The 24,863-nt window shown below is 41.2% G+C and overlaps 1 protein-coding gene across 5 annotated transcripts in view; it reads right to left on the bottom strand.

Annotated features, from left to right (window-relative positions):
- The window catches only part of BCL2L13 (BCL2 like 13), a 72,236-nt gene that overhangs the window by 37,251 nt on the left and 10,122 nt on the right, over positions 1-24,863 (bottom strand). For all 5 annotated transcript variants that reach the window (XM_047787930.1, XM_047787935.1, XM_047787934.1 and 2 more), the window contains exon 2: positions 24,450-24,617. In XM_047787930.1, coding sequence (XP_047643886.1) covers positions 24,450-24,567 — 118 coding nt within the window. In that variant the 5' untranslated portion in view covers positions 24,568-24,617. The remainder of the gene's footprint in view (positions 1-24,449; positions 24,618-24,863) is intronic.

Raw genomic sequence — 24,863 nt, 5'->3', positions numbered from 1 at the left:
GCAAAAAGGAGACCACACCAAAAACCTATAAACATGAAAAAGCAGAGAACTGTAACTCAGATAAAGGAGCAAGAAAAAATCCCAAAAAACAGCTAAATGATCAAGAGATTAGCATCCTCCAGGAAAAAGATTCTAGACTGATGATGCTGAAAATAATGCAAGACACTGGAAATAAACTGAAGGCAAAGATGGATAATTTACAGCAGACACTGAGCAAAGAAATACAAGATTTAAAGCTTAAGCAAGCAGAGATGCAAAATACAGTAACTGGAATAAAAAATTAATTAGAAGCAACCAACAGCAGAATACAGGAGGCAGAAAAACGAGTGAGATGGGGGACTGATTAGTGCAAATCAAAAAGCACAACAAAAGAGAAAAAAAGACTGAAAAGAAATGAAGACAGTCTCCACTGTAATCCAGTTATAATGGAAAAAAATAAAAATTAAAAAAAGAGATCAAAATGTTAGAAGAAAAAAAAGAAATAAAGACAGTCTCAGAGAACTCTGGGACAATGTTAAACACACCGACATCCATATTACAGGGGTGAAAGAAGGAAAAGAGAGAAAGGGACAGAAAAATTATTCGAAGAGTTAATAGCCAAAAGTTTCCCTAACATAGGAAAGTAACCACTCACTCAAATCCAGGAAACACACAGTACTATATAGAATGAACCCAAGGAGGAACACCCTGAGACACATACTAATCAAACTGACCAAAATTAAAGACAAAAAGAAAATACTGAAAACAGCTAGGGAAAAGAAACAAATAATATACAAGAGAACCCCAATAAGGTTATCAACAGATATTTCAACAGAAACTCTGCAGGCCAGAAGGGAGTGGCAAGATATACTTAATGTGATGAAATGAAAAAAGCTCCAACCAAGATTACTTTACCCAGCAAGGCTCTCAGAGTTGAAGATCAAAAGCTTTACAGATAAGCAAAAGTTAAGAGAATTCAGCAACACTAAACCAGCTTTACAACAAATACTAAAGGACCTTCTCTATACAGAAAAGATAACGCCACAACTACAAACAAAAATACCACAAACGATAAGGCTCACCAGCAAAGGCATACATACAGTAAAGGTAGGAAATCATCCACACACAAATATGTTACCAAAATCAGAAACTGTGAAGAGGACACTGGAGATGCACTTGCAATTAAGAGACCAACAGCTAAAAACAACCTTGTGTATATATACAGACACCTATATCAAAACTTCAGGGTAACTGCAAACCAAAAATCTACAACTGATATACATACAAATAAGAAAAATAAGTCAAATACAACACTCAAGATAGTCATCAAACCACAAGAGGAGAGAACAAAAGAAGAGAAGAAAAAAGAGCAACAAAAACAAATCCAAAACAGTTAATAAAATGGCAATAAGAACATATATATCAATAATTACCTGAAATGTAAATGGACTAAATGCCCCAATCAAAAGACACAGACTGGCTGAATGCACACAAAAACAAGATCCATATATACGCTGTCTTCAAGAAAGCAACCTTACTTCTAGGGAAACATAAGAATTTTAAGTGAGAGGATGGAACACTGTAAACCAGCTATAATGGAAAAAATAAAAATCATTATAAAAAAAAAAGTGAGAGGATGGAAGAAAATACTCCATGCAAATGGGAATCGAGAGAAAGCTGGAGTAAAAATACTCCTATCAGACAAAGTACACCTTAAAGAATATTATAAGAGACAAAGAAGGACATTACATAATGATCAAAGGATCAATCCAAGAAGAAGCTATAACAATTGTAAATACATATGCACCCAACACAGGATCACCTCAATATATAAGGCAACTGCCAAAAACCTTCAAAAGAGAAACTGACAATAACACAATAACAGTGGGGGATTTTAACACCCCACTTAGAGCAATGGACAGATCATCCAGACAGAAAATCAACAAGGAAACACAGGCCCTAAATGAAGCATCAGACCAGATGCACTTAATGGATATTTATAGGACATTCCATCCAAAAACAGCAGAATACACATTCTTTTCAAGTGCACACAGTACATTCTCTAGGATTGATCACATTCTGGGCTACAAATCAAGATACGGTAACTAAGAAAACTGAAATCATATCAAGCATCTTTTCCGATCACAACGCTATACAACTGGAAATCAACAAGAAGGAAAAAACTGCAAAAAACTCAAACACATGGAGACTAAACATCATACTACTAAACAACCAATGGATCACTGAAGAAATCAAAGAGGAAATTTAAAAATACCTAGAAGCAGGGAGTTCCTGTCATGGCTCAGTGGTTACCAAATCCAACTAGGAACCATGAGGTTGCAGGTTCAATTTCTGGCCTTGCTCAGTGGGTTGGGAATCCGGCGTTGCCATGAGTTGTGGTGTAAGTGGCAGACATGGCTTGGATCCGGCGTTGCTGTGCCTCTGGCGTAGGCTGGCAGCTATAGCTTTGATTAGACCCCTAGCCTGGGAACCTCCATATGCCATGGGTGCAGCCCCAGAAAAGACAAAAATAAAAATAATAAAAATACCTAGAAGCAAATGACAACAAAGATACAATACTCCAAAACCTACAGGATGCAGCAAAAGCTGTTCTAAGAAGGAAGTTTATAGCAATATAAGTCTTCCTCAGGAAACAAGAACAAGCTTAAATAAACAAGCTAACTTTACATCTAATGCAGCTAGAGAACAGATAAGACCTAAAGTTAGCAGAAAGAAATAAATCACAAAGATCAGAGCAGAAATCAATGAAATAGAAACAAAGAAAACCATAGAAAAGATCAATGAAACAAAAAGCTGGTTCTTTGAAAAGATCAACAAAACTGATAAACCCTTAGACAGACTTATCAAGAAAAAAGAGAGAAGACTCAAATCAATAAAATTAGAAATAAAAAGGAGAAGTAACAACAGACATCACAGAAATACAGAGGATCATAGAGACTACTACATGCAACTATATGCCAATAAAATGGACAACCTAGAGGAAACAGACAAATTCTTAGAAAGGTACAATCTTCCAAGACTAAACCAAGATGAATAGAAAACATGAACGGATCAATCACAAGTACTGAAATTGAAACTGTGATTAAAAAACTTCCAACAAACAAAAGTCCAGGACCAGATGGCTTCACAGGCGAATTTAGAGAAGAGCTAAGACCCATCCTTCTGAAACTATTCCAAAAAACTGCAAAGGAAGGAACACTCCCAAACTCATTCTATGAGGCTGCCATCACCCTGATACCAAAACCAAAGATATCACAAAAAAAAGAAGATTTCAGGCCAATTTCACTGATGAACACAGATGCAAAAATCCTCAACAAAATACTAGCAAACCAAATCCAACAATACATCAAAAGGATTGTACATCATGGTCAAGTGGGATTTATCCCAGGGATGCAAGGGTTCTTCAATATCTACAAATAAGTGTGATATGCCAATCAACAAACTGAAGAATAAAAAACAAATGATCCTCTCAATAGACGAGGAAAAAGCCTTTGACAAAATCCAGTATCCATTTCTGATTAAAAGCCCTTCAGAAAGTGGGCATAGAGGGAACCTACCTCAATATAATAAAGGCCGTATACGACAAACCCAGAGCTAACATCATTCTCAATGGTGAAAAAATGTAAAAATTCCCCCTGAGATCAGGAACAAAGCAAGGATGTGCACTCTCGCCACTACTCTTCAACATAGTTCTGGAAGTCCTAACCATGGCAATCAGAGAAGTAAAAGAAATAAAAGGAATCCAAATTGGAAAGGAAGAAGTAAAACTCTATTTGCAGATGACGTGATACTATACCTAGAAAATCATAAAGACACTGCCAGAAAATTTATTAGAGCTCATCAATGAATTTGGCAAAGTCGCAGGATACAAAATCAATACACAGAAATCAACTGCATTTCTATATACTAACAATGAAAGAGCAGAAAAAGAAATTACGGAAGCAATCCCATTTACCATAGCATCCAAAAGAATAAAATACCTAGGAGTAAATCTACTTAAAGAAACAAAAGACCTGTACTCTGAAAACTCTAAGACATGGGTGAAAGAAATCAAAGATGACACAAATAGATGGAAAGATATACCATGTGCTTGGACTGGAAGAATAAATATTATCAAAATGACTATACTACCTAAGGCAATCTACAGATTCAATGCAATCCCTATCAAATTACCAAGGACATTTTTCACAGAACTCAAACAAAATATTTTAAAGTTTGTTTGGAAGCACAAAAGACCCAGAGTAGCCAAAGACATCCTGAAAAAGAAAAATGGAGCTGGAGGAATCAGGATCCCTGACTTCAGACTGTACCACAAAGCAACAGTCATCAAAACCTCATGGTACTGACACAAAGACAGAAATATAGGTCAGTGGAACAGGATAGAAAGCCCAGAATTAAACCCACACACCTGCAACCAACTAATCTATGACCAAGGAGGCAATGATATACAATGGAGAAAGGACAACTTGTTCAATAAGTGGTGCTGGGAAAACTGGACAGCCACATGTGAAAGAATGAAATTACAACACTCCCTGACACCATACACAAAAATAAACTCAAAATGGATTAAAGACCTAGATGTAAGACCAGATACTATCAAACTCTTAGAGGAAAACACAGGCCAAACACTCTCTGACATAAACGACAGCAACATCTTCTCAGATCCACCTCTTGGAGTAATGACGGTAAAAACAAAAATAAACAAATGGGACGACTTAATTAAACTTAAAAGTTTCTGCAAGAGGAGTTCCCGTCGTGGCGCAATGGTTAACGAATCCGACTAGGAACCATGAGGTTGCGGGTTCGATCCCTGCCCTTGCTCAGTGGGTTAACGATCCGGCGTTGCCGTGAGCTGTGGTGTAGGTTGCAGACACGGCTCGGATCCTGCGTTGCTGTGGCTCTGGCGTAGGCCGGTGGCTGCAGCTCCGATTCGACCTCTAGCCTGGGAACCTCCATATGCCGCGGGAGCGGCCCAAGAAATGGCAAAAAGACCAAAAAAAAAAAAAGTTTCTGCACAGCAAAGGAAACCCTAAACAAAACGAAAAGACAACCCACAGAATGGGAGAACATCTTTGCAAGTGAATCGACTGACAAGGGATTCATCTCCAATAAAAAAAAAACCCCCCCTTCGAAAAATGGGCAGACATTTCTCCAAAGAAGACATACGGATAGCCAAAAAAACACATGAAAAGAGGTTCAACATCACTCATTATTAGAGAAATGCAAATCAAAACCACTATGAGGTACCACCTTACACTGGCCGGAATGGCCATCATCAAAAAGTCTACAAACAATAACTGCTGGAGAGGGTGTAGAGAAAAAGGAACCCTGTTACACTGTTGGTGGGATTGTAAATTGGTGCAACCACTGTGGAAAACTGTATGGAGATTCCTCAGAAAACTAAAAGTAGAATTACCATTTGATCCAGCAATCCCAGTCTTGGGCATCTATCCAGAGAAAACCATGACTCGCAAAGACACATGTACTCCGATGTTCGTTGCTGCACTATTTACAATAGCTAAGACATGCAAACAACCTAAATGACCATCAACAGAGGAGTGGATCAAGAAGATGTGGTACATGGGAGTTCCTGTCGTGGCGCAGTGGTTAATGAATCTGACTAGGAACCATGAGGTTGCAGGTTCGATCCCTGGCCTTGCTCAGTGGGTTAAGGATCCGGCATTGCCATGAGCTGTGGTGTTGTAGGTCGCAGATGCGGCGCAAATTCCGCGTTGCTGTGGCTGTGGTGTAGGCCGGTGGCTACAGCTCTGATTTGACCCCAAGCCTGGGAACCTCCATGTGCCGTGGAGCGGCTCAAGAAAAGACCAAAAAAAAAAAAAAAAAGAAGAAGATGTGGTACATATACACAATGGAATACGACCCAGCCATTAAAAGGAACGAAATAATGGCATTTGCAGCAACATGGATGGACCTAGAAATTATCATGCTAGGTGAAGTCAGTCAGACAATGAGACACCAACATCATATGCTATCACTTACATGTGGAATTTTAAAAAAAGGACACAATAAACTTCTCTGCAGAACAGATGCTGACTCACAGACTTTGAAAAACTTACGGTTTCCAAATGAGACAGGTTGGGGGGTGAGGGGATGCACTGGGTGTTTGGGATGGAAATGCTATAAAATAGGGTTGTCAAGATCACTGTACAACTATCAATGTAATAAAATTCATTGAGTAATTTAAAAAATAAAAGTGGCTCTGGCTTAGGCCAGCAGCTCCAATTAGACACCTAGCCTGGGAACCTCCATATGCTGGGGGAGCGGCCCTAGAAAAGACACATAAAAAAAAAGAATGTGTATGTGTATGCGTGACTGGATCACTTTGCTGCACAGTAGAAAACTGACAGAACACTATAAGCCAACTATGACTGAAAAAATAAAAATCATTAAAAAAATACAGAAAGTTAATTTTTTAAATTTAAGGGTACACCTCAGAATAAATTTATGTGGGAAAGTTTAACAAGAAGCTACAATTCTGAACACTAGAAGGTTCTTGGCTTTCTACATTTCCAGATGAGACTTGTCTTCTAACTTTTCCCAGGCTCAAATAATCTCTGTCATGTCCACCAATTTGAGAATTCTGATCAGACACTGCCATAAGCTATGGTGAACACAGTGCTTTAAAGGTAAATCTTCCTTGGAGTTCCCGCTGTGGTGCAGTGGAAACGAATCCAACTAGTAACCATGAGGTTTCGGGTTTGATCCCTGGCCTCACTCAGTGGGTTAAGGATCTGGCATTGCCATGAGCTGTGGTGTAGGTTATAGACATGACTCGGATCCAGAGTTGCTGTGGCTGTGGTGTAGGCTAGCAGCTGCAGCTCTAAATGGACCCCTAGCCTGGGAACCTCTATATGCCACAGGTGCAGCCCCAAAAAGCAAAAAAATATATATAAAAATAGGAGTTCCCGTTGTGGCGCAGTGGTTCACGAATCCGACTAGGAACCATGAGGTTTCGGGTTCGGTCCTTGCCCTTGCTCAGTGGGTTAACGATCCGGCGTTGCCGTGAGCTGTGGTGTAGGTTGCAGACGCGGCTCGGATCCCGCGTTGCTGTGGCTCTGGCGTAGGCCGGTGGCTCCAGCTCCGATTCAACCCCTAGCCTGGGAACCTCCATATGCCGCGGGTGCGGCCCAAGAAATAGCAACAACAACAACAACAAAAAAAAAGACAAAAAAAAAAAAATTAAAAAAATTTAAAAAATAAAGTTCTACAAAAACACCTCAAACTCAACATCTGCTACCTTATTCCTGACTCATCTTTAATCAGAAACAGAGCACCCAAATATTTCAGACTCTTGCCAAAGAATACAATATGCTGGATCTAACTTTTTATGAGGTTTTCTGACATGAGAGGTAGTCCCTCCATTCCTTGCATTCTAGAATTTATCTTCAAGTTGAGCTGGATCATCAGAACAGTACCCAAGTAGTATTAACTATTTGTTTTGACTGAGCTGCATTTTGATGTCATTTCTTTAGTCTTTACTTAGAATTACATGAAAAGACAGTGTTTTGACACAATACTGTTTTTGATATTTACATTTTCTACTGCATTTCTTTGTGGCATATATGATACAGTTGTAACTGAAGAAAAAATTATCTTAATAATATTCCACTTAAAAGAAAATGGTGCAAGTTCCTTTGCAGTGCAGTGGGTTAAGGATATGGTCTTGCCATAGCTGCAGCAGGAGGTTCAATCCCTAGCCAAGCAACTTTCACATGCTGTGCATATAGCCAAACAAACAAAAAACAAAAGTAGAGCTTCTAGTTGTGGGAAAAAAATCCTGGGAATTAAATAGAACAGTCCCCCCCGTCCCTGGTTTAAGTTACTCGCAGTTCCAAAATATTACATAGGCAATTCTAGAAATAAAATTCATAAACTTTACAATGCACACCACTCTGAATAATGTGAAGAAATGTCATGGTCTGCTATTCCACCTGACACCTGAATCATACTGGTATATCCAGACTGTATACGGTACCTGCTTGTTATTCCAGGAAAACACATAAAACATAGAGGATTTGGTACTATACAGCATAATTTCAAGCATCCACTGAGAACTGTGGATTGTATTCCCCATACCTAAGGAGGAAATAGTGTATACCTCCACTTTTTTTTGGCCTTGCCTCAGAACTAAACTCACTGCTCAATGCTAATATTACTATATAGGACCTTACAGACTAAATATTTGTGATCTATTATTCCTACAATGGAAATGTACAGTCTTCCTATTCTCATTTTATTAAAATTCATTCACTTTTTATCCCCACTATATATATGTTTTTGGTCTTTTTGTCTTTTTAGGGCCGCACCCGTGGCATATGGAGGTTCCCAGGCTAGGGGTCCATTCAGAGCCGCCGGCCTACACCACAGCAACGTGGGATGTGAGCCGTGTCTGTGATCTACACCACAGCTCACAGCAACACCAGATCCTTAACCCACTGAATGAGGCCAGGGATCGAACCCGCATTCTCATGGATGCTAGTCAGGTTTGCTATCTGCTAAGCCATGACAGGAATTCCTACCCCCAATTATGTATTAATTATAAGACACATTAAAAAAAATTTCATTTCTGTTCCTAGCTAGTATGGACTTGCTGTCAATTTCTTGACTAAAAAAAAAAGAAATTTTTACCTAGCCTGGACTCCCCTTCCTTTTTCTGATTATTCAATTCTGTCCACACTGCAAGGACCAATTTAAGTCTCTGCTTTTCCACACTATCTTCACTGATTACTTCCATATCATTAATGTTTGAGCATTTATATTATTTAGTCTGTGCCACATAGTTTAACTACTTAAATATACACTGTTTTAGAGTTCCCTAGTGGCCTAGTAGGTTAAGGATCTGGCACTGTCACTACATAGCTTGGGTCTTAAATCATTCAATGATTTTATGTTTTATTATCATTAATCTAACCAGATTACAAACTATTTGAGATAGCCCCCTTGCCCTAGACATGTGTCAAGTAAGGACTAAAACAGTACTCAAATATATGACAGCAATAGCTATCACTTGATGAAGATTCAAAGGATTACAATGTATACACAACAACCCTGCTGGGGAGAGAGAACACCTAAAAAAAGAGGAAATAAGGAGTTCCCATCGTGGGTCAGTGGTTAATGAATCCGACTAGGACCCATGAGGTTGCAGGTTCAATCCCTGGCCTCACTCAGAGGGTGTTGCCATGAGCTGTGGTGTAGGTCGCAGACATGGCTCAGATCTGGCATTACTGAGGCTGTGGCGTAGGCCGGCAGCTATAGCTCTGATTAGACCCCTAGCCTGGGAACCTCCATATGCCACAAGGGAGGTTCTAAAAAGCAAAAAAAACCCAAAAACAAAAACATATGATTACAGGATTTCTCTTGCAACACAGCAGGTCAAAGATCCAGCCTTGTCACTGCAGTGGCTAGGGTCACTGCTATGGTATGGGTTCAGTCTCTGACCTGGGAACTTCCACATGCCACGGGTGCAGCCAAAAAAACCCCCCCTTAAATTTAAAAAATAAAAACATGTAACTTTTGATGTACAATGAAAAATAAGGAACTCATTTTATCTCCCATCTGCCTCTTTTTGGAAAATCTGCATACCTAAAATATACACAGTGACTCCAGTTCCAACGCCACCACCCCGCCACAAAATAAATGACAATAATGTCTTGGTTACCATATGCCTCATCCTGCCTGATTAAAGAAAAGCAGCTGATTAAAGGCCTACCCATTCTCATGAGACTAATGTGATGCTAATTACACACGACAAGTTGTCATACTTGATAATAAGCCATGTGGAAAACCTAAACCAGAAAAAGTCTACTGCTGTCAGGACACAAAAGGCTATTTCTTTAGCTAACCAATGACAGACAGATTCAAAGATTTTCATTTAATCAACCCCCACCCCACCCAGACTTTCAAAAGCATAGAGTTATGCAGGAGCATCAATGCAGCCTAAATCCGGCACTATAAACCAAGAAAAATATTTCGAAGATAAACAGACTTTGGCAGGCTAAATCCACCCATTTCCGTGTCAAACGAAGGGTCAGGCGAGTCAGCAATCATTTTCCAGCCCTGAAATGCACTCAAAGTGAACATCAGATCAATGAGTTTACAACAGTTTTATAGCCTGAACCTTCCGGAGCAAAATACTCTCTAAATCTATGGTTTCCCCAACCCTGAGCACATTAAAATTACAAAGAGAGGGAGTTCCCGTTGTGGCTTAGTGCGTTAAGAACCTGACTAGTATCCATGAAGACGTGGGTTTGATCCCTGGCCATGCTCAGTGGGTAAAGAATCTGGCATTGCTGTGAGCTGTGTGTAAGTCACAGACATGGCTTGGATCCCACACTGCTGTGGCTGTGGTGGAGGCGGGCAGCTGCTGCTCCAATTCAACCCCTAGCCTGGGAATCTCCATATGCCACAAGTTCGGCCCTAAAAAGGGGGGAAAAATTTTTACCAAGAGAATATTAAATAATAATTAAAGGTAAAGATTTCCAGGACCTAGAAGGAAGCATCTGGTTCAGCAGTTCTGGGGTAGGTCTCCATGATCCTTATTTTAGTAAGTATTCAAGTTAGACTCGACAAATACTGCTCTAGACAACCCAAATAATTACAATCATTCTATCTACTGAACAGTACAGACTACATGGTTCAATTATTCATTCAATAACAAAAACTAATACCCCAAATGATACCATACTGGACCAGTAAGTAAGAAACCACACACACACACAAAATTTTTTTTTTCCGGGCCACACCCAAGGCATGGCAGTTCCCAGGATAGGGGTCAAATTAGAGCTATAGCTGCCAGCCTACACCACAGCCACAGCAACTCAGAATCCAAGTCGCATCTTCAACCTACACCACAGTTCATGGCAACACCAGATCCCCAACCCACTGAGCAAGGCCACAGATCGAACTTGCATCCTCATGGATACTAGTCAAGATTAGTTTCCACTGTGCCACAACAGGAACTCTCAGATTTTTAAAAAACAGTCAAATTCCAAAATAATCACAAAGGTAGTTTTCAGGATCTAGTGTTACCACATTCCCCAGTTATTCTGCAGATTAGGGGACAGTTCGAGCAAGGACAGATTTGAAAGAGAAAAATGCAAAGAAAATCCAAAGAAGACCCACTCAAAGTCTGGGTTCATAGTGCTCAGGATCAAACATGTCCTGTTTCTGACAGAAAGAGAAAAAAAAGAAACAGTACACATCCTCAGAAAGAAAGAATTGTGAGCCACAATTTGGGATCGGGTTAGGTCAATCTGTCTTGAAAAGCTGATTTGAGATGATTATACTCCCCAAACTCATCTACAGATTCAATGTAATCCCTATCAGAATTCCAGTTGTGTTTCCAGAAATGGACAAGAAAGCTTAAAATACATACAGAACTGCAAGAGACACAAAAGTCAAAGCAACTTTTAAAAATAATAAGGTTGAGGCACAGGGAGCTATTATCTCACTTGTGATGAAATGTGATGGAGGATAATTTGAAAAAAGAATATACATATATATATATATACATACACATATATATATATATATAAAAAACTGGATCACTTTGCTGTACAGCAGAAATTGACAGAACATCATAAATCAACTATAATAAAAAATAAATAAAAAAAGAATAAGGGGAGTTCGCATCATGGCTCAGCAATAATGAACCCAACCAGAATCCATGAGGATGCAGATTCGATTCCTGGCCTCGCTCAGTGGGTTAAGTATCCGGCATTGCTGTGAGCTATGGTGTAGGTCGCAGACATGGCTCGGTTCTGGCATTGCTGTGGCTGTGGTGTAGGCTGGCAGCTACAGCTCCAATGCAACCCCTAATCTGGGAACTTCCACATGCCACATTTGGGGCCTTAAAATGACAAAAGAAAAAAAAAAAGAGAGAACGGTTGAAGTTTTCGTATTTCACAATTTCAAAATTTATTACAGGAGTTCCTGTTGTGGCTCAGCAGATTATGAACCTGACACAGTCCATGGGATGAAGGTTCCATCCCTGATCTCACTCAGTAGGTCAAGGATCCAGTATTGCCCAAAGCTGTGGTGCAGGTTGCAGATGAGGCTTGCATGTGGCATTGCTGTGGCTGTGGTGAAGGCCTCAGTTGCAGCTCCAATTCAACCCCTAGCCCAGGAACTTCCACATGCCCCAGATGTGGCCAAAAAAACCTCCCAAAAAACACAGAAAACAAGTGTTGATGAGGGTGTATAGAAACTGGAACCCCTGTGCATTGCTCTTAGAAATGTCAAGTGATGCAGCTACTGTGGAACAAAGTATGGCATGTCCTCAAAAAAATTAAACACAGAATGACCCAGCAATTCTACACCTGGGTTTGTGCCCGAAAGAACTGAAAGCAGAAGCTCAAGCAGATTATTTGTACGAATGTTTACAACAGCATTATTCACAACAGCCAAAAGGTAGAAGTAATCCAATGTTCATCAGCAGATGAATAGAAAAACTAAATGTGCCTTACACACACAATGGAGTATGATTCAGCCTTAAAAAGGAATAAAACTCTGAAACATGCTACAGCACGGATGAACCTTAAAGACATTATGCTAAGCAAAATAAACCAGACACAAAAGAACAAATGTTATGATTCCACTCAAATGAGATTCATATAGACAGAAAGTAGAACAGTGTTTGCCTAGGGAGGAAGGCGAGAATGGGAGGTTAGTGTTTTAATGACTGAATGAACAACAAGCCAGCACCACAGTGACATGTATTTAATAGCCACATTACTAATTAATAGACATAAACTTACTCTCCTTCCTAAGCTAAGAAATGTCTTATTATTAAAGCCCTATTAATGACTACAGCAAGGTGCTCTACATTAATATATGCAAAGTTTTTTGTGGGTTTTTTTTTTGGGGGGGGCTACTCCCACAGCACTCAGAAGTTCCTAGGTAATGGATCAAACCTGCACCATAGCAGCCACCCAAGTCACAGCAGTGACAACGCTGAATCTTTAGCCTGCTTGGCCACACAGGAACCCCAATACATGCAAAGGTGAACACCACAAGCTATTATTTGGTATCACATATGCAAGCCAGGAGGACTTCTACAAGTCACAGTATGTAATCTTGAACATATTCAGCACAAACTAACACAGTCTTGGAAGAACTGACAACTTCTGGAATAGTACAGAGTTAACTATTTATGGAAGAGCATGTACCAAGCACATGACTCATTCAGGAAAATATGAAAGACATTTAATATGACAAGAATCTTGAGTCACGAATAGAGTTACCTCCTTTAGCCTCTTCTTCTCACACCTATTGCTTCATGAACTTGAAACCAAACCCTATCCACATTACAGCAATGAATGCTATGGCAGATCCTATTTATAATGCATGGCAAAGAAGTGAATTCTACATCACATTTTCATTTTAGATAGCAAATAGGATAGCAAAGCAACAGACACAGCAATTAGAACCTAATTTTTCCCTCTAAGAAGTTAGCATACATATGTTTGTATTTAAGTATAAATATTCTGTACTTATGCTTAAGAAAACAATATAGGAAGAGTTCCCGTCGTGGCGCAGTGGTTAACGAATCTGACTAGGAACCATGAGGTTGCGGGTTCGGTCCCTGCCCTTGCTCAGTGGGTTAACGATCCGGCGTTGCCGTGAGCTGTGGTGTAGGTTGCAGACACAGCTCGGATCTCGCGTTGCTGTGGCTCTGGCGTAGGCCTGTGGCTACAGTTCCGATTCAACCCTTAGCCTGGGAACCTCCATATGCCGCGGGAGCGGCCCAAGAAATAGCAACAACAACAACAAAAAGACAAAAAAAAAACAATATAAAGAAATTTCAAAAACAAAATGAAATACAAACATCAAAGCAGGTAAACTCCTCAGGTCCTATAACATTCAGATAGGAAAAAATTGACCTATATAGGTTTATGTAATTACTTAAAGGTCCTTACGAATTTAGTAAATCCCAGGAGTTGAAAAAGCTTGGTTTTTGTGGAGCGTAGAGTTTGTTACAGTTAAGACCATAAGTAAATAGCTGGGGGGGAGTTCCCGTTGTGGCACACTGGTTAACAAATCTGACTAGGAACCATGAGGCTGCGGGTTCAGTACCTGGCCTTGCTCAGTGGGTTAAGGATCTGGTGTTGCTGTGAGCTGTGGTGTAGGTTGCAGACGCAGCTCAGATCCTGCGTTGCTGTGGCTCTGGCGTAGGCCAGTGGCTACAGCTCTGATTCAACCCCTAGTCTGGGAACCTCCATATGCTACAGGAGCGGCCTTAGAAAATACAAAAAAAAAAAAGCTGGAATTTAACTTGATGGGAAATTATGCATTTTAGGATGAGCCACTCATCCCATCTTGCCCAGGATTTTCCCAGTTTTACAGAAGCCTCGACAAACTGGACAGCTGGTCACTCTAATATGTATACAGGCGAGATATGTTAATTAGGACAGTCTAGTCTATACTGCAGTAATAAAGCCAGGAATTTCAGCAACTTAATCCAAAAGCCCATCTCTCGCTTGTGTTCCATCTTTGACCTGGGGAACTGGAGGCAAGGAAACCACATCACAGTTTCTTAGCAACCCTGCCTGATGGTGGTCCTTAGGAGCAAATATCTCCCCTTAAATCCACACACACCACTGGAGGATTTAAAGTAGCTCACTTCGTGGTTTTTCATTCATGCAACTAATCCAACATGTAGCCCTAATCATTCACAAAAATCTTTGTTTTTACTCAAATATGTTCAAAATATTTCTCCTCCACTATTAGAGAGAAGCCAAGTGTTATCATAGAAACAGCATGGCAATTCAAACACCTAGAAAACACTCTCTGGCCCTTCCATCTTGCATGGCCCCGGGGCAACTTCCAAACCCTCTCAGGTTCAGTGCCCTCAACTCCCCAACGGCCAAACAGCGTATGAAGGGCGAGTGGCGCATAGGAAGTGCCCAAGAATCCGGTAGCCCACTGCTAATCTTGTCTGGATTTCCATCCAGTGAAAATTTAGAGAGTACTCCGTATTAATCTAGTATTATTTGCAATGTTCACAATTATTTAACTCACAATAACCGAGGGTGGTTGGTCACTATTATTCCTCCATTGTAAAACATATCCACATTGGGAAGATCAAAGTGACTCAAAAGCAGTAGGCTCTCCAGAGTCAAATACTCCAAAACAAATTAGGCTGGCATGTGTCTAAGCAGTACTGGCTTGTTACTGAAAGAGTGTAGATGATCTCTGAAACATTTAATGACACAAAAGTATCAGCTGTCATTAAAAAAAAAAAAAAAAAATCCATACACACACCACAAGGCAAAGGAAAAAGAATGAGGAGAAGGCATACTAGCTCTTAAATGCCACAGGCTTAGAAGTGACACAAATCACATGCACTCACATTTCACTGGCTAGTACCAGTCAAATGGCTCTGCCTAAACACCATTTCCCATAGTCCAGAAAGGAGAGAAGAACAAATGTGGGGAAGGAGCAGGAATCACTGTCACAGGAGTCTACTATTCCAGAGCAACTCAGGCACAGTGGGTTAAGGATCTGGCATTGCCGCAGCTGCAGAGTAGGTAGCAAGAGAACCTTGGATCTGACCTCTGATCCCAGGCCCGGGAACTCCACATGCCACAGGGCAGACAAAAAAAAAAAGTTACAAAATAGTATGTACATAATCTCATTCTTATAAACCATAAATTCAAGTTTATATGTTAACTATAGAAACGTTTGGGGGGGAGTTCCTGTCGTGGCGCAGTGGTTATCGAATCCGGCGTTGCCGTAAGCTGTGGTGTAGATCACAGACGTGGCTTGGATCTGGAGTTGCTGTGGCTATGGTGTAGGCCAGCAGCTCCAATTAGACGCCTAGCCTGGGAACCTCCAAATGCTGCGGGTGTGGCCCTAGAAAAGACAAAAAAAAAAAAAAAAGTTTGGGGGGTGTTCAAACTGTGGCGAAGTGGAAACGAATCCAACTAGTATCCATGAGTATGTAGGTCTTTTTTTTTTTTGTCTTTTTGCTATTTCTTGGGCCACTCCCACGGCACATGGAGGTTCCCAGGCTAGGGGTTGAATCAGAGCTGTAGCCACCAGCCTACACCAGAGCCACAACAACGCGGGATCCGAGCCACGTCTGCAACCTACACCACAGCTCATGGCAACGCTGGATCATTAACTCACTGAGCAAGGCCAGGGATCGAACCCGCAACCTCATGGTTCCTAGTCGGATTTGTTAACCACTGCACCACGATGGGAACTCCAGGATGTAGGTTTGATCTTTGGCCTCTCTCAGTGGGTTGGGGATCTGGCATTGCCATGAGCTGTGGTGTAGGTCACAGGCGAGGCTTAGATCTGGCATTGCTGTGGTGTAGGTCACAGGCAAGGCTTAGATCTGGCATTGCTGTGGTGTAGGCCAGCAGCTACAGCTCCAATTGGACCCCTAGCCTGGGAACTTCCATATGCCTCCGGTACAGCCCTAAAAAGGAAAAAAAAAAAAAAAGTTTGGTTAGTTCCCACTGTGGTGCAAGGGATTGGTGGTGTATTGGGAGCACTAGGACAAACATTCAATTCCCAGCCCAGGAGTTCCTGTCGTGGCGCAGTGGTTAACGAATACGACTAGGAACCATGAGGTTGTGGGTTCCATCCCTGGCCTTGCTCAGAGGGTTAACGATCCGGCGTTGCCGTGAGCTGTGGTGTAGGTTGCAGAGGCCTCTCGGATCTGGCGTTGCTGTGGCTCTGGCGTAGGCCAGCAGCTGCAGCTCCGATTAGACCCCTAGCCTGGGAACCTCCATATGCCAAAGCAGTGGCCCAAGAAATGGCAAAAAGGCAAAAAAAAGAAAAAAAAAATCAATTCCCAGCCCAGCATAGCAGGTTGAGCATCTAGGGCTGCCAGAGCTGTGGCTTAGGTTGAAACTATAGCTTGGACCTGGTCCCTGTCCTGGGAATTCCATATGCCCAGGGGCAGCTAAAAGAAAGTTTGGGAAAATGTTAATTTTTTTTTTTTTTTTTTTGCTTTTTGGAGCTCCACCTACAGCATATGGATGCTCCCAAGTCAGGGACTGAATCAGAGCTATAGCTGCAGGCCTACACCACAGCAATGTGGGATCCAAGCCACCTCTAAGATCTATTCCACAGCTCACAACAATGCCAGATCCTTAACTGTCTGAACAATGCCACGGATCAAACCCACATCCTCATGGATACTAGTTGGGTTTGTAACCCACTGAGCCAAAACGGGAACTCCCTATATTTTTACTTTTCTAAGTACTTCAAATACATGTTACTTACATAATAAAAAAGAAATATTTTAATAAAAATATGATTAAAGAATGAAAATAACAGGAAATAGATTTGGGCTTAATATAAAAAAATAACAGCACTTACTTTTGTGTATAAATGGACTAAACTCCTTAATAATATTGAGAAAAATAATGTTCCTTTTGCACTGTTATCAGATGTTTGCAAACTAGGGACCATCAGCCAAATCTGCCCCGTGTATATTTTTATATGGCCCACGAGCTAAGAATGGGGTTTTTTTTGTCTTTTTTTTTTTTTGCTATTTCTTGGGCCGCTCCTGTGGCATATGGAGGTTCCCAGGCTAGGGGTCTAATCGGAGCTGTAGCCACCGGCCTATGCCAGAGCCACAGCAACGCCGGATCCGAGCCGCGTCTGCAACCTACACCGCAGCCCACGGCAAGGGCAGATCGTTAACCCACTGAGCAAGGGCAGGGACCGAACCCGCAACCTCATGATTCCTAATCAGATTCGTTAACCACTGCGCCATGATGGGAACTCCAAGAATGTTTTTTAATTTTTACATTTTTAAATGGATGGAAAAAAAAATCATGACTAAGGAGTTCCCACTGTGGCACACTGGGTTAAGAATCCAACTGCAGCAGCTCAGGTCGATGTAGAGGTGCAGGCTTGATACCTAACCTGGGAACTTCCACACATCACAGCAGCAGCCGGAAAAAAAAAAAAGGGAAAAAAAAGATTACTATTTTGTGATATACGAAAATTACTGTATCTCAGTAAGTCAGAAAGAGACAGATAAATATTATATAATATCACTTACATGTGGAATATAAAAGACACAAAAGATTTATTTACAAAACAGAAATAGACTCACAAACACAGAAAACAAACTTATGGTTACCAAAGGGAAAGGGGGAAAGGAATAGATTGGGAATTTGGGATTAACAGATACATACTATATATAAAATAGGTAAACAAGGACCTACTGGAAAAAAAAAAAAAAAGGACCTACTGTATAGAACAGGGAACTATACTCAATAGCTTGGTTTTTTTGGTTTTTGCTTATTGGTTTGTTTACTTTTTTCTTTATATGGCTATAGCAGTGGCATATGGGTGTTCCTGTGCCAGGGGTCGAATTGGAGGCGTAGCAAGGGCTTACACCACAGGCATGGCAATTCCAGATCCGAGTCACATCCGTGACCTACACAGCAGCTTACAGCAAAGCCAGAGCCTTAACCCATTGAATCAGGCCAGGGATTGATCCCATATCCTCAAAGAGACAAAGTCAGGTCTTTAACCTGCAGAGCCACAATGGAAACCCCTACTCAGTATCTTGTAATAACCTATAATGGAAAAGAATCTGAAAAAGAATATGTATGCATACATATATGTATACACACACACATATACATATATGTACTGTGTGTGTATATATATATATAGTTATGCATATATATAATTGAATCACTTTGCTGTATACCTGAAACATTGTAAATCAACTGTATTTCAATAAAAAAAAATTTTAAGGGCACTCCCGTTATGGCTCAGGGGATTAAGAATCTGACTAGTATGCATGAGGATGCAGGTTTGAGCCCTGCCTCGCTCAGTGGGTTAAGGATCTGGCATTGCTGTGGCTGTGGTGTAGGCTGGCAGCTGCAGCTCCAATTTGATCCCTAGCCTGGGAACTCCCATATGCCACAAGTGAAGTCATAAAAAGAAAGAAAAAATTTTTTTAGTTTAAAAACAAACAAAAAACCAAAATAAAATGAACCCCTGGCCTGGGAACCTCCATATGCTACAGGTGTGCCTCTAAAAAAAAAAAAAAAAGAAAATAAGCTTTCTCTGCAGACTTGAAGATTTTTCTTTTTTTCCCCCCTTTTTTCTTTGGCCATGCCTGTGGCATATGGAAGCTTGTGGGCCAGAGACTGAACTTAAGCCATAGCAGTGACCACACTGGATTCTTAACCACTAGGCCCCCAAGGAACTCCTTGAAGATGTCTCTTAATGAACTAAAGCTTTAAAATCAGGAGACCTGCTGTTTGCCAACCCTGCCCTGGAAAATGTTCCTAAGAGTCAGTGATAACTCCCTTGGACTGCAGTCCCCTTGTTGGGTCCCCAAGTAAAGAAAGCCATCCTACCCGGGGACACACTGCCTCCTGGGTCCACACAGCAGAGTGAGTACTGTTCCCTAGTGTTGGAGTTCATGCCGCACAGATAATCATCAGGAACCTATCCTTATTTTTAGCCACCACAGTCAGTGAGATGGCAGCCCTAGAAGATCAGTCTCAATGCCCTTCCATGGAGTACAAGAAACTGGTCTTGGACTACAGCCTATATGAGCAGTGAGGAGTACAAGTGGCTGCCAACACCTCCTGCTGAGCTGGATTATTACTACGGGGTAGGTGGAACAATCCACACCTGCTAAAGAAAAAGGAAAAAAAGTAAGCAATTATGTGAAAAAAAAGACCTACTAGTCCCTCTGGGACTTACTCACTTGGCTGAATGGGGGTCCTGACGTGGATGGCTGAGACCAACCCTGCACAACTATGATCCCCATTATGCTAACTCAGGTTCTATTGATAACATCCTTAATCAGGAGTTAATGAAACACAAATGGATTTCACTGTATGTCATCTTGAGGGGTGGACTGCTGGGAGTGGCACCCTATAATGAACCCCAAGCATCCCATACGTCCTTGCTGAGTGTGACAAACTGAAGGCCTAATTGTCCTCTGAGCCATCTTTACAGCTAGCAGTGAAGACAACCAGGTAGGTCCAATAGCTGAATGACTGCTCACTCCCGGGGAAAGGGGACTTGACTTGATTAGTCTTTGCTGCAGAAGGTGCTAAGCCCTCAGTACCAAGTTCTCAGCTGCAGCACAACCCCAACATAAAACACCAAGCCGACTAATCGCATTACTCTATGATACTTGAGGACTGGGGAACCGAGTCCACCATGGTAATACTCCCACTGTTCACTGGGCTAGAGTAATAAACTATCTTGAGACATGATGTCAGCGTTGGGTACCTGTGGAATTAGGAAGATAAAGTATAAAAACCACATGTGGGTGTTTATGGCTCAGCAGGTTAAGGATCTAGTGTTGTCACTGCAGTGGCTCTGGTCACTGCTGTACCGAGGGTTCACTGCTACACCAGAGGCAGAGCAAAAAACAAAAACCCAAAATAATACCATGTGTGTTTCATAATATTAATTTCCAGAATCTTCCCCCAAACAGAAATACTTAAGATATAATTCCTGCCTCAGGTGAACTAACCACCACACTATCAACACAACCACTCAATTAGATTTCCAGCAATTCTTATTATGGTAGATGCTCACTGAGTCTTAGAACAGAATCCAGCATTTTCAGAAATTATAACTAGTTAAGATAATGTAAAAAACTTAAAATGATACACTACATGGTAAGACAACCAATAGAACACATATATATTTTAAATGGCAAGCTCCTCACAAGAATATTATTACTCTCTAATTCAACAGTTTGACTCTAGGAGTTCCCGTCATGGCCCAGTGGTTAACGAATCCGACTAGGAACCATGAGGTTGCGGGTTCGATCCCTGCCCTTGCTCAGTGGGTCAAGGATCCCGCGTTGCCTTGAGCTGTGGTGTAGGTCACAGATGCAGCCTGGATCCTGCGTTGCTGTGGCTCTGGTGTAGGCTGGCAGCTACAGCTCTGATTAGACCCCCAGCCTGGGAACCTCCAAGTGCCACGGGAGCGGCCCAAGAAATGGCAAAAAGACAAAAAAAAAAAAAAGTTTGACTGTAAATAATTTAGAAAGTAAATAACTGGAAAAGAAAAAAAGCAATATACAGAAGCATTTTTAACTAACCTTCACTCAAGTGATCTGTTGAGTTCTAAGACCCACTACGCTCTCCCTGTAACACACACTGTCCACTCACAGCCAGCTGAGCACATGGAACAGGCAGATGCTTTCTGGCATACCTGTATAGCGTATTCCCTATCAAGGATGTTATTCTTCTCCCAGCCTGTTTATGAAAGTTATACTGGTCACTGAAATTGTGTATGTAAGATCACAAATAGCATTGAAATATGACATACAAAGAGGCTTGCTATTTCTATGAAAGCTAAATTAAATGTTTTCAGAAGTTTCTTTAAAAATATCACATCATGTAGGTCGCAGACACGGCTTGGATCCTGCATTGCTGTGGCTATGGTGTAGGCCGGCAGCTATAGCTCTGATTTGACCCCAGCCCTGGAATTTCCATATGCTGCAGGTACGGCTCTTAACAAAAAAAAAAAAAAATCACACATCAAATTGACTCTGAGAGAAACAACTGTAAAAAACTGTAAAAGACTGGGGCTGGAGTTCCCGTCGTGGCGCAGTGGTTAACGAATCCGACTAGGAACCATGAGGTTGCGGGTTCGGTCCCTGCCCTTGCTCAGTGGGTTAACGATCCGGCGTTGCCGTGAGTTGTGGTGTAGGTTGCAGACGCGGCTTGGATCCCGCGTTGCTGTGGCTCTGGCGTAGGCCAGTGGCTACAGCTCCGATTGGACCCCTAGCCTGGGAATCTCCATATGCCGCGGAAGCGGCCCAAAGAAATAGCAAAAAGACAAAATAAATAAATATCCTGTGAACAGTAAAAGCGGCCCAAAGAAATAGCAAAAAGACAAAATAAATAAATATCCTGTGAACAGTAAAAGTGGCCCAAAGAAATAGCAAAAAGACAAAATAAATAAATATCCTGTGAACAGTAAAAGCGGCCCAAAGAAATAGCAAAAAAAAAAAAAAAAAAAAAAAAGACTGGGGCTGAGGAATTGCCAAAGCAATCGTGAGGAACAAAAATCAAGCAGGAGGCATGACTCTCCCAGACCTCAGGCAATATTACAGAGCCACAGTAATCAAGACAGTGTAGTACTGGTACTAAAACAGACATACAGACCAATGGAACAGAACAGAGAACCCAGGAATAAACCCAGACACCTACAGTCAATTAACAAAGGAGGCAAGAATATAAAATGGGGAAAAGACAGTCTTTTCAGCAAGTGGTGCTGGGAAAACTGGATGGATGCATGTAAATCAATGACATTGGAACATACACCCTCACACCATGCACAAAAATAAACTCAAAATACCTGAAAGACTTAAAACACCATCAAACTCCTAGAAGAGAACATAGGCAAAACATTCTCTGACATCAACCTTACAAAAATTTTCTCAGGTCAGTCTTCCAAGGCAACAAATAAAAGCAAAAATGAACCAATGGGACCTAATCAAACTGACAAGCTTTTGCACAGCAAAGGAAACCATTAAAAAAAAAAAAAAAGACAACTTACACAGAATGGGAGAAAATAGTTTCAAACAATGCAACCGACAAGGGTTTAATCTCTAAAATACACAAACAACTTATACAACTCAACAGCAAAAAAGCCAACAACCCAATTGAAAAATAGGCAAAAGACCTCAGTAGACATTTCTCTAAAGATAATACACAGATGACCAACAAGCATATGAAAAAATGCTCAACATCACTGATTATTAGAGAACTGCAAATCAAAACTACAATGAGGTACCACCTCACACCAGTCAGAATGGCCTTCATTAATTAGTCCACAAATAAATTCTGGAGAGGGTGTGGAGAAAAGGGAACCCTCCTGCTCTGCTGGTGGGAATGTAAACTGGTGCAACCACTGTGGAAAACAGTATGGAGGTACCCTAGAAAACCATATATAGAACTACCATACGACCCAGCAATCCCACTCTTGGGCATATATCCATACAAAACTTTGCTTGAAAAAGACACACACACCCATATGTTCACTATTCACAATAGCTAAGACATGGAAACAACCTAGATGTCCATCGACAGATGAATGGATTAAGAACATGTCGTATATATACACACTGGAATACTACTCAGCCATAGAAAACACAAAATAATGCCATTTGCAGCAACATGGATAGAACTAGAAATTCTCATAACTAAGTGAAGTATGTCAGAAAGAGAAAGGCAAATACCATGTGATACCACTTATATGTGGAATGTAATATACGGCACAAATGAAGCTTTCCACAGAAAGAAATTCATGTACATGGAGAAGAGACTTGTGGTTGCCAGGGGGAGGGAGTGGGATGGACTGGGAGTTTGGGGTTAATAGATGCAAACTATTGCCTTTGGAATGGATAAGCAATGAGATCCTGCTGTACAGCACTGGGAACTGTATCTAGTCACTTACGATGGGGCATAATGTGAGAAAAAAGAATGTAAATATGTATGTATGACTGGGTCACCTTGCTGTGCAGTGGAAAATTGACAGAACACTGTAAAGCAGCTAAAATGGAAAAAAAAAAAATCATTAATCAAAAAAAAAAAAAAAAAGACGGGGGAAGGAACTTGGGGGAAGGAGTTCCCTTGTGGCACAGTGAGTTAAGGATCCAGCACTGCCACTGCAATGGCTCTGGTCACTACTGTGGTGCAGGTTTGATCTCTGGGCCAGGAACTTCCACAAGCCTTAGGCACAGATTAAAACAAGAAATGAAAAAAAAAAGGAGTTCCCATTGTGGCCCAGTAGGTTAAGAACCTGACTAGTATCTGTGAGGATGCAGGGGTGATCCCCGGCCAGCTTAGTGGGTTAAGGATCCAGTGTTGCCACAAGCTGTGGCAGAGGCCAGCAGCTGCTGCTCTGATTTGACCCCTAGCCTGGGAACTTCCATGTGCCACAGGTAAGGCTCTAAAAAGAAAAAAAAAAAAAAATTTGGTGGTGGAGGGAGAACTTTCAGGGCCAGCTATCTGTCCTGCACCACAGCAGCAGCCTGAGGCACTGTGTGGTGACAATGCTGGATCCTTAACCTGCTGCGCCACCAGGGAATTCCAACATCATCTTAAATATTCTTATCCATCTTAAATTTTATTTTCTTTTTCGGTCACACCCAAGGTATACAAAAGTTCCCGGGCCAGGGATCAAATCTGGGCGACAGCTACATCCTATGCCTCATCTACAGCAACGCTAGACCCTTAACCCACTGTGCCAGGCTGGGGATCAAGCCCATGCTATCCCAGAGACAAAACCAGATCCTTAACCTACTGCACCACAGCAGGAACTCCTCATACATCTTAAATATTCTTAACCATCTTATTAGTATTATTTGATCTTATAACCAAATTTAAATTACTTAGAAACATATATTTTGCACATGAAGTAATTATTACCACTGAAATACAACCATCACAAGCCGCAGATAATACCTTGGGGTAGGGAAAGATGTTCCTGCAGCTTCTCCTGAGAGAGGAGTCCCAAGTAGCTGAGAACGACATACTTTGTTTCATAGTGAAATCCTAGAGGCACAGTAGTAGAGGACGCCATGGGGTTGGCTGGCAGAGCTCCACAAAGGTCTACTTACAGATGTGCAAAACCTAAAAATATAAAAGTATTTTTTCAGTTTAAAGTTTATTATATTTTTCCACTGACTCCAATTATTCAACTAAGTACCAAAATAAGTATTTCTGAGACTTTTCTTCTCAGTAATCTTTGAAAAATATAACTTTAATTTACCTACAAATAGGAATTTGTTTATTCAGATTTCAGATCAAAAGCAAATTTCCCTCTCCCTACCTACTCTATTTTCACCTCTGTGGTGAAAATACGAGCTACGCCCCCCC

This window comes from Phacochoerus africanus, chromosome 7 (genome assembly GCF_016906955.1).
Source record: "Phacochoerus africanus isolate WHEZ1 chromosome 7, ROS_Pafr_v1, whole genome shotgun sequence".
Classification (NCBI taxonomy): domain Eukaryota; kingdom Metazoa; phylum Chordata; class Mammalia; order Artiodactyla; family Suidae; genus Phacochoerus; species Phacochoerus africanus.
The sequence above is the reverse complement of the archived record's forward strand: the minus strand, read 5'-3'. Positions and strand labels throughout refer to the sequence as shown.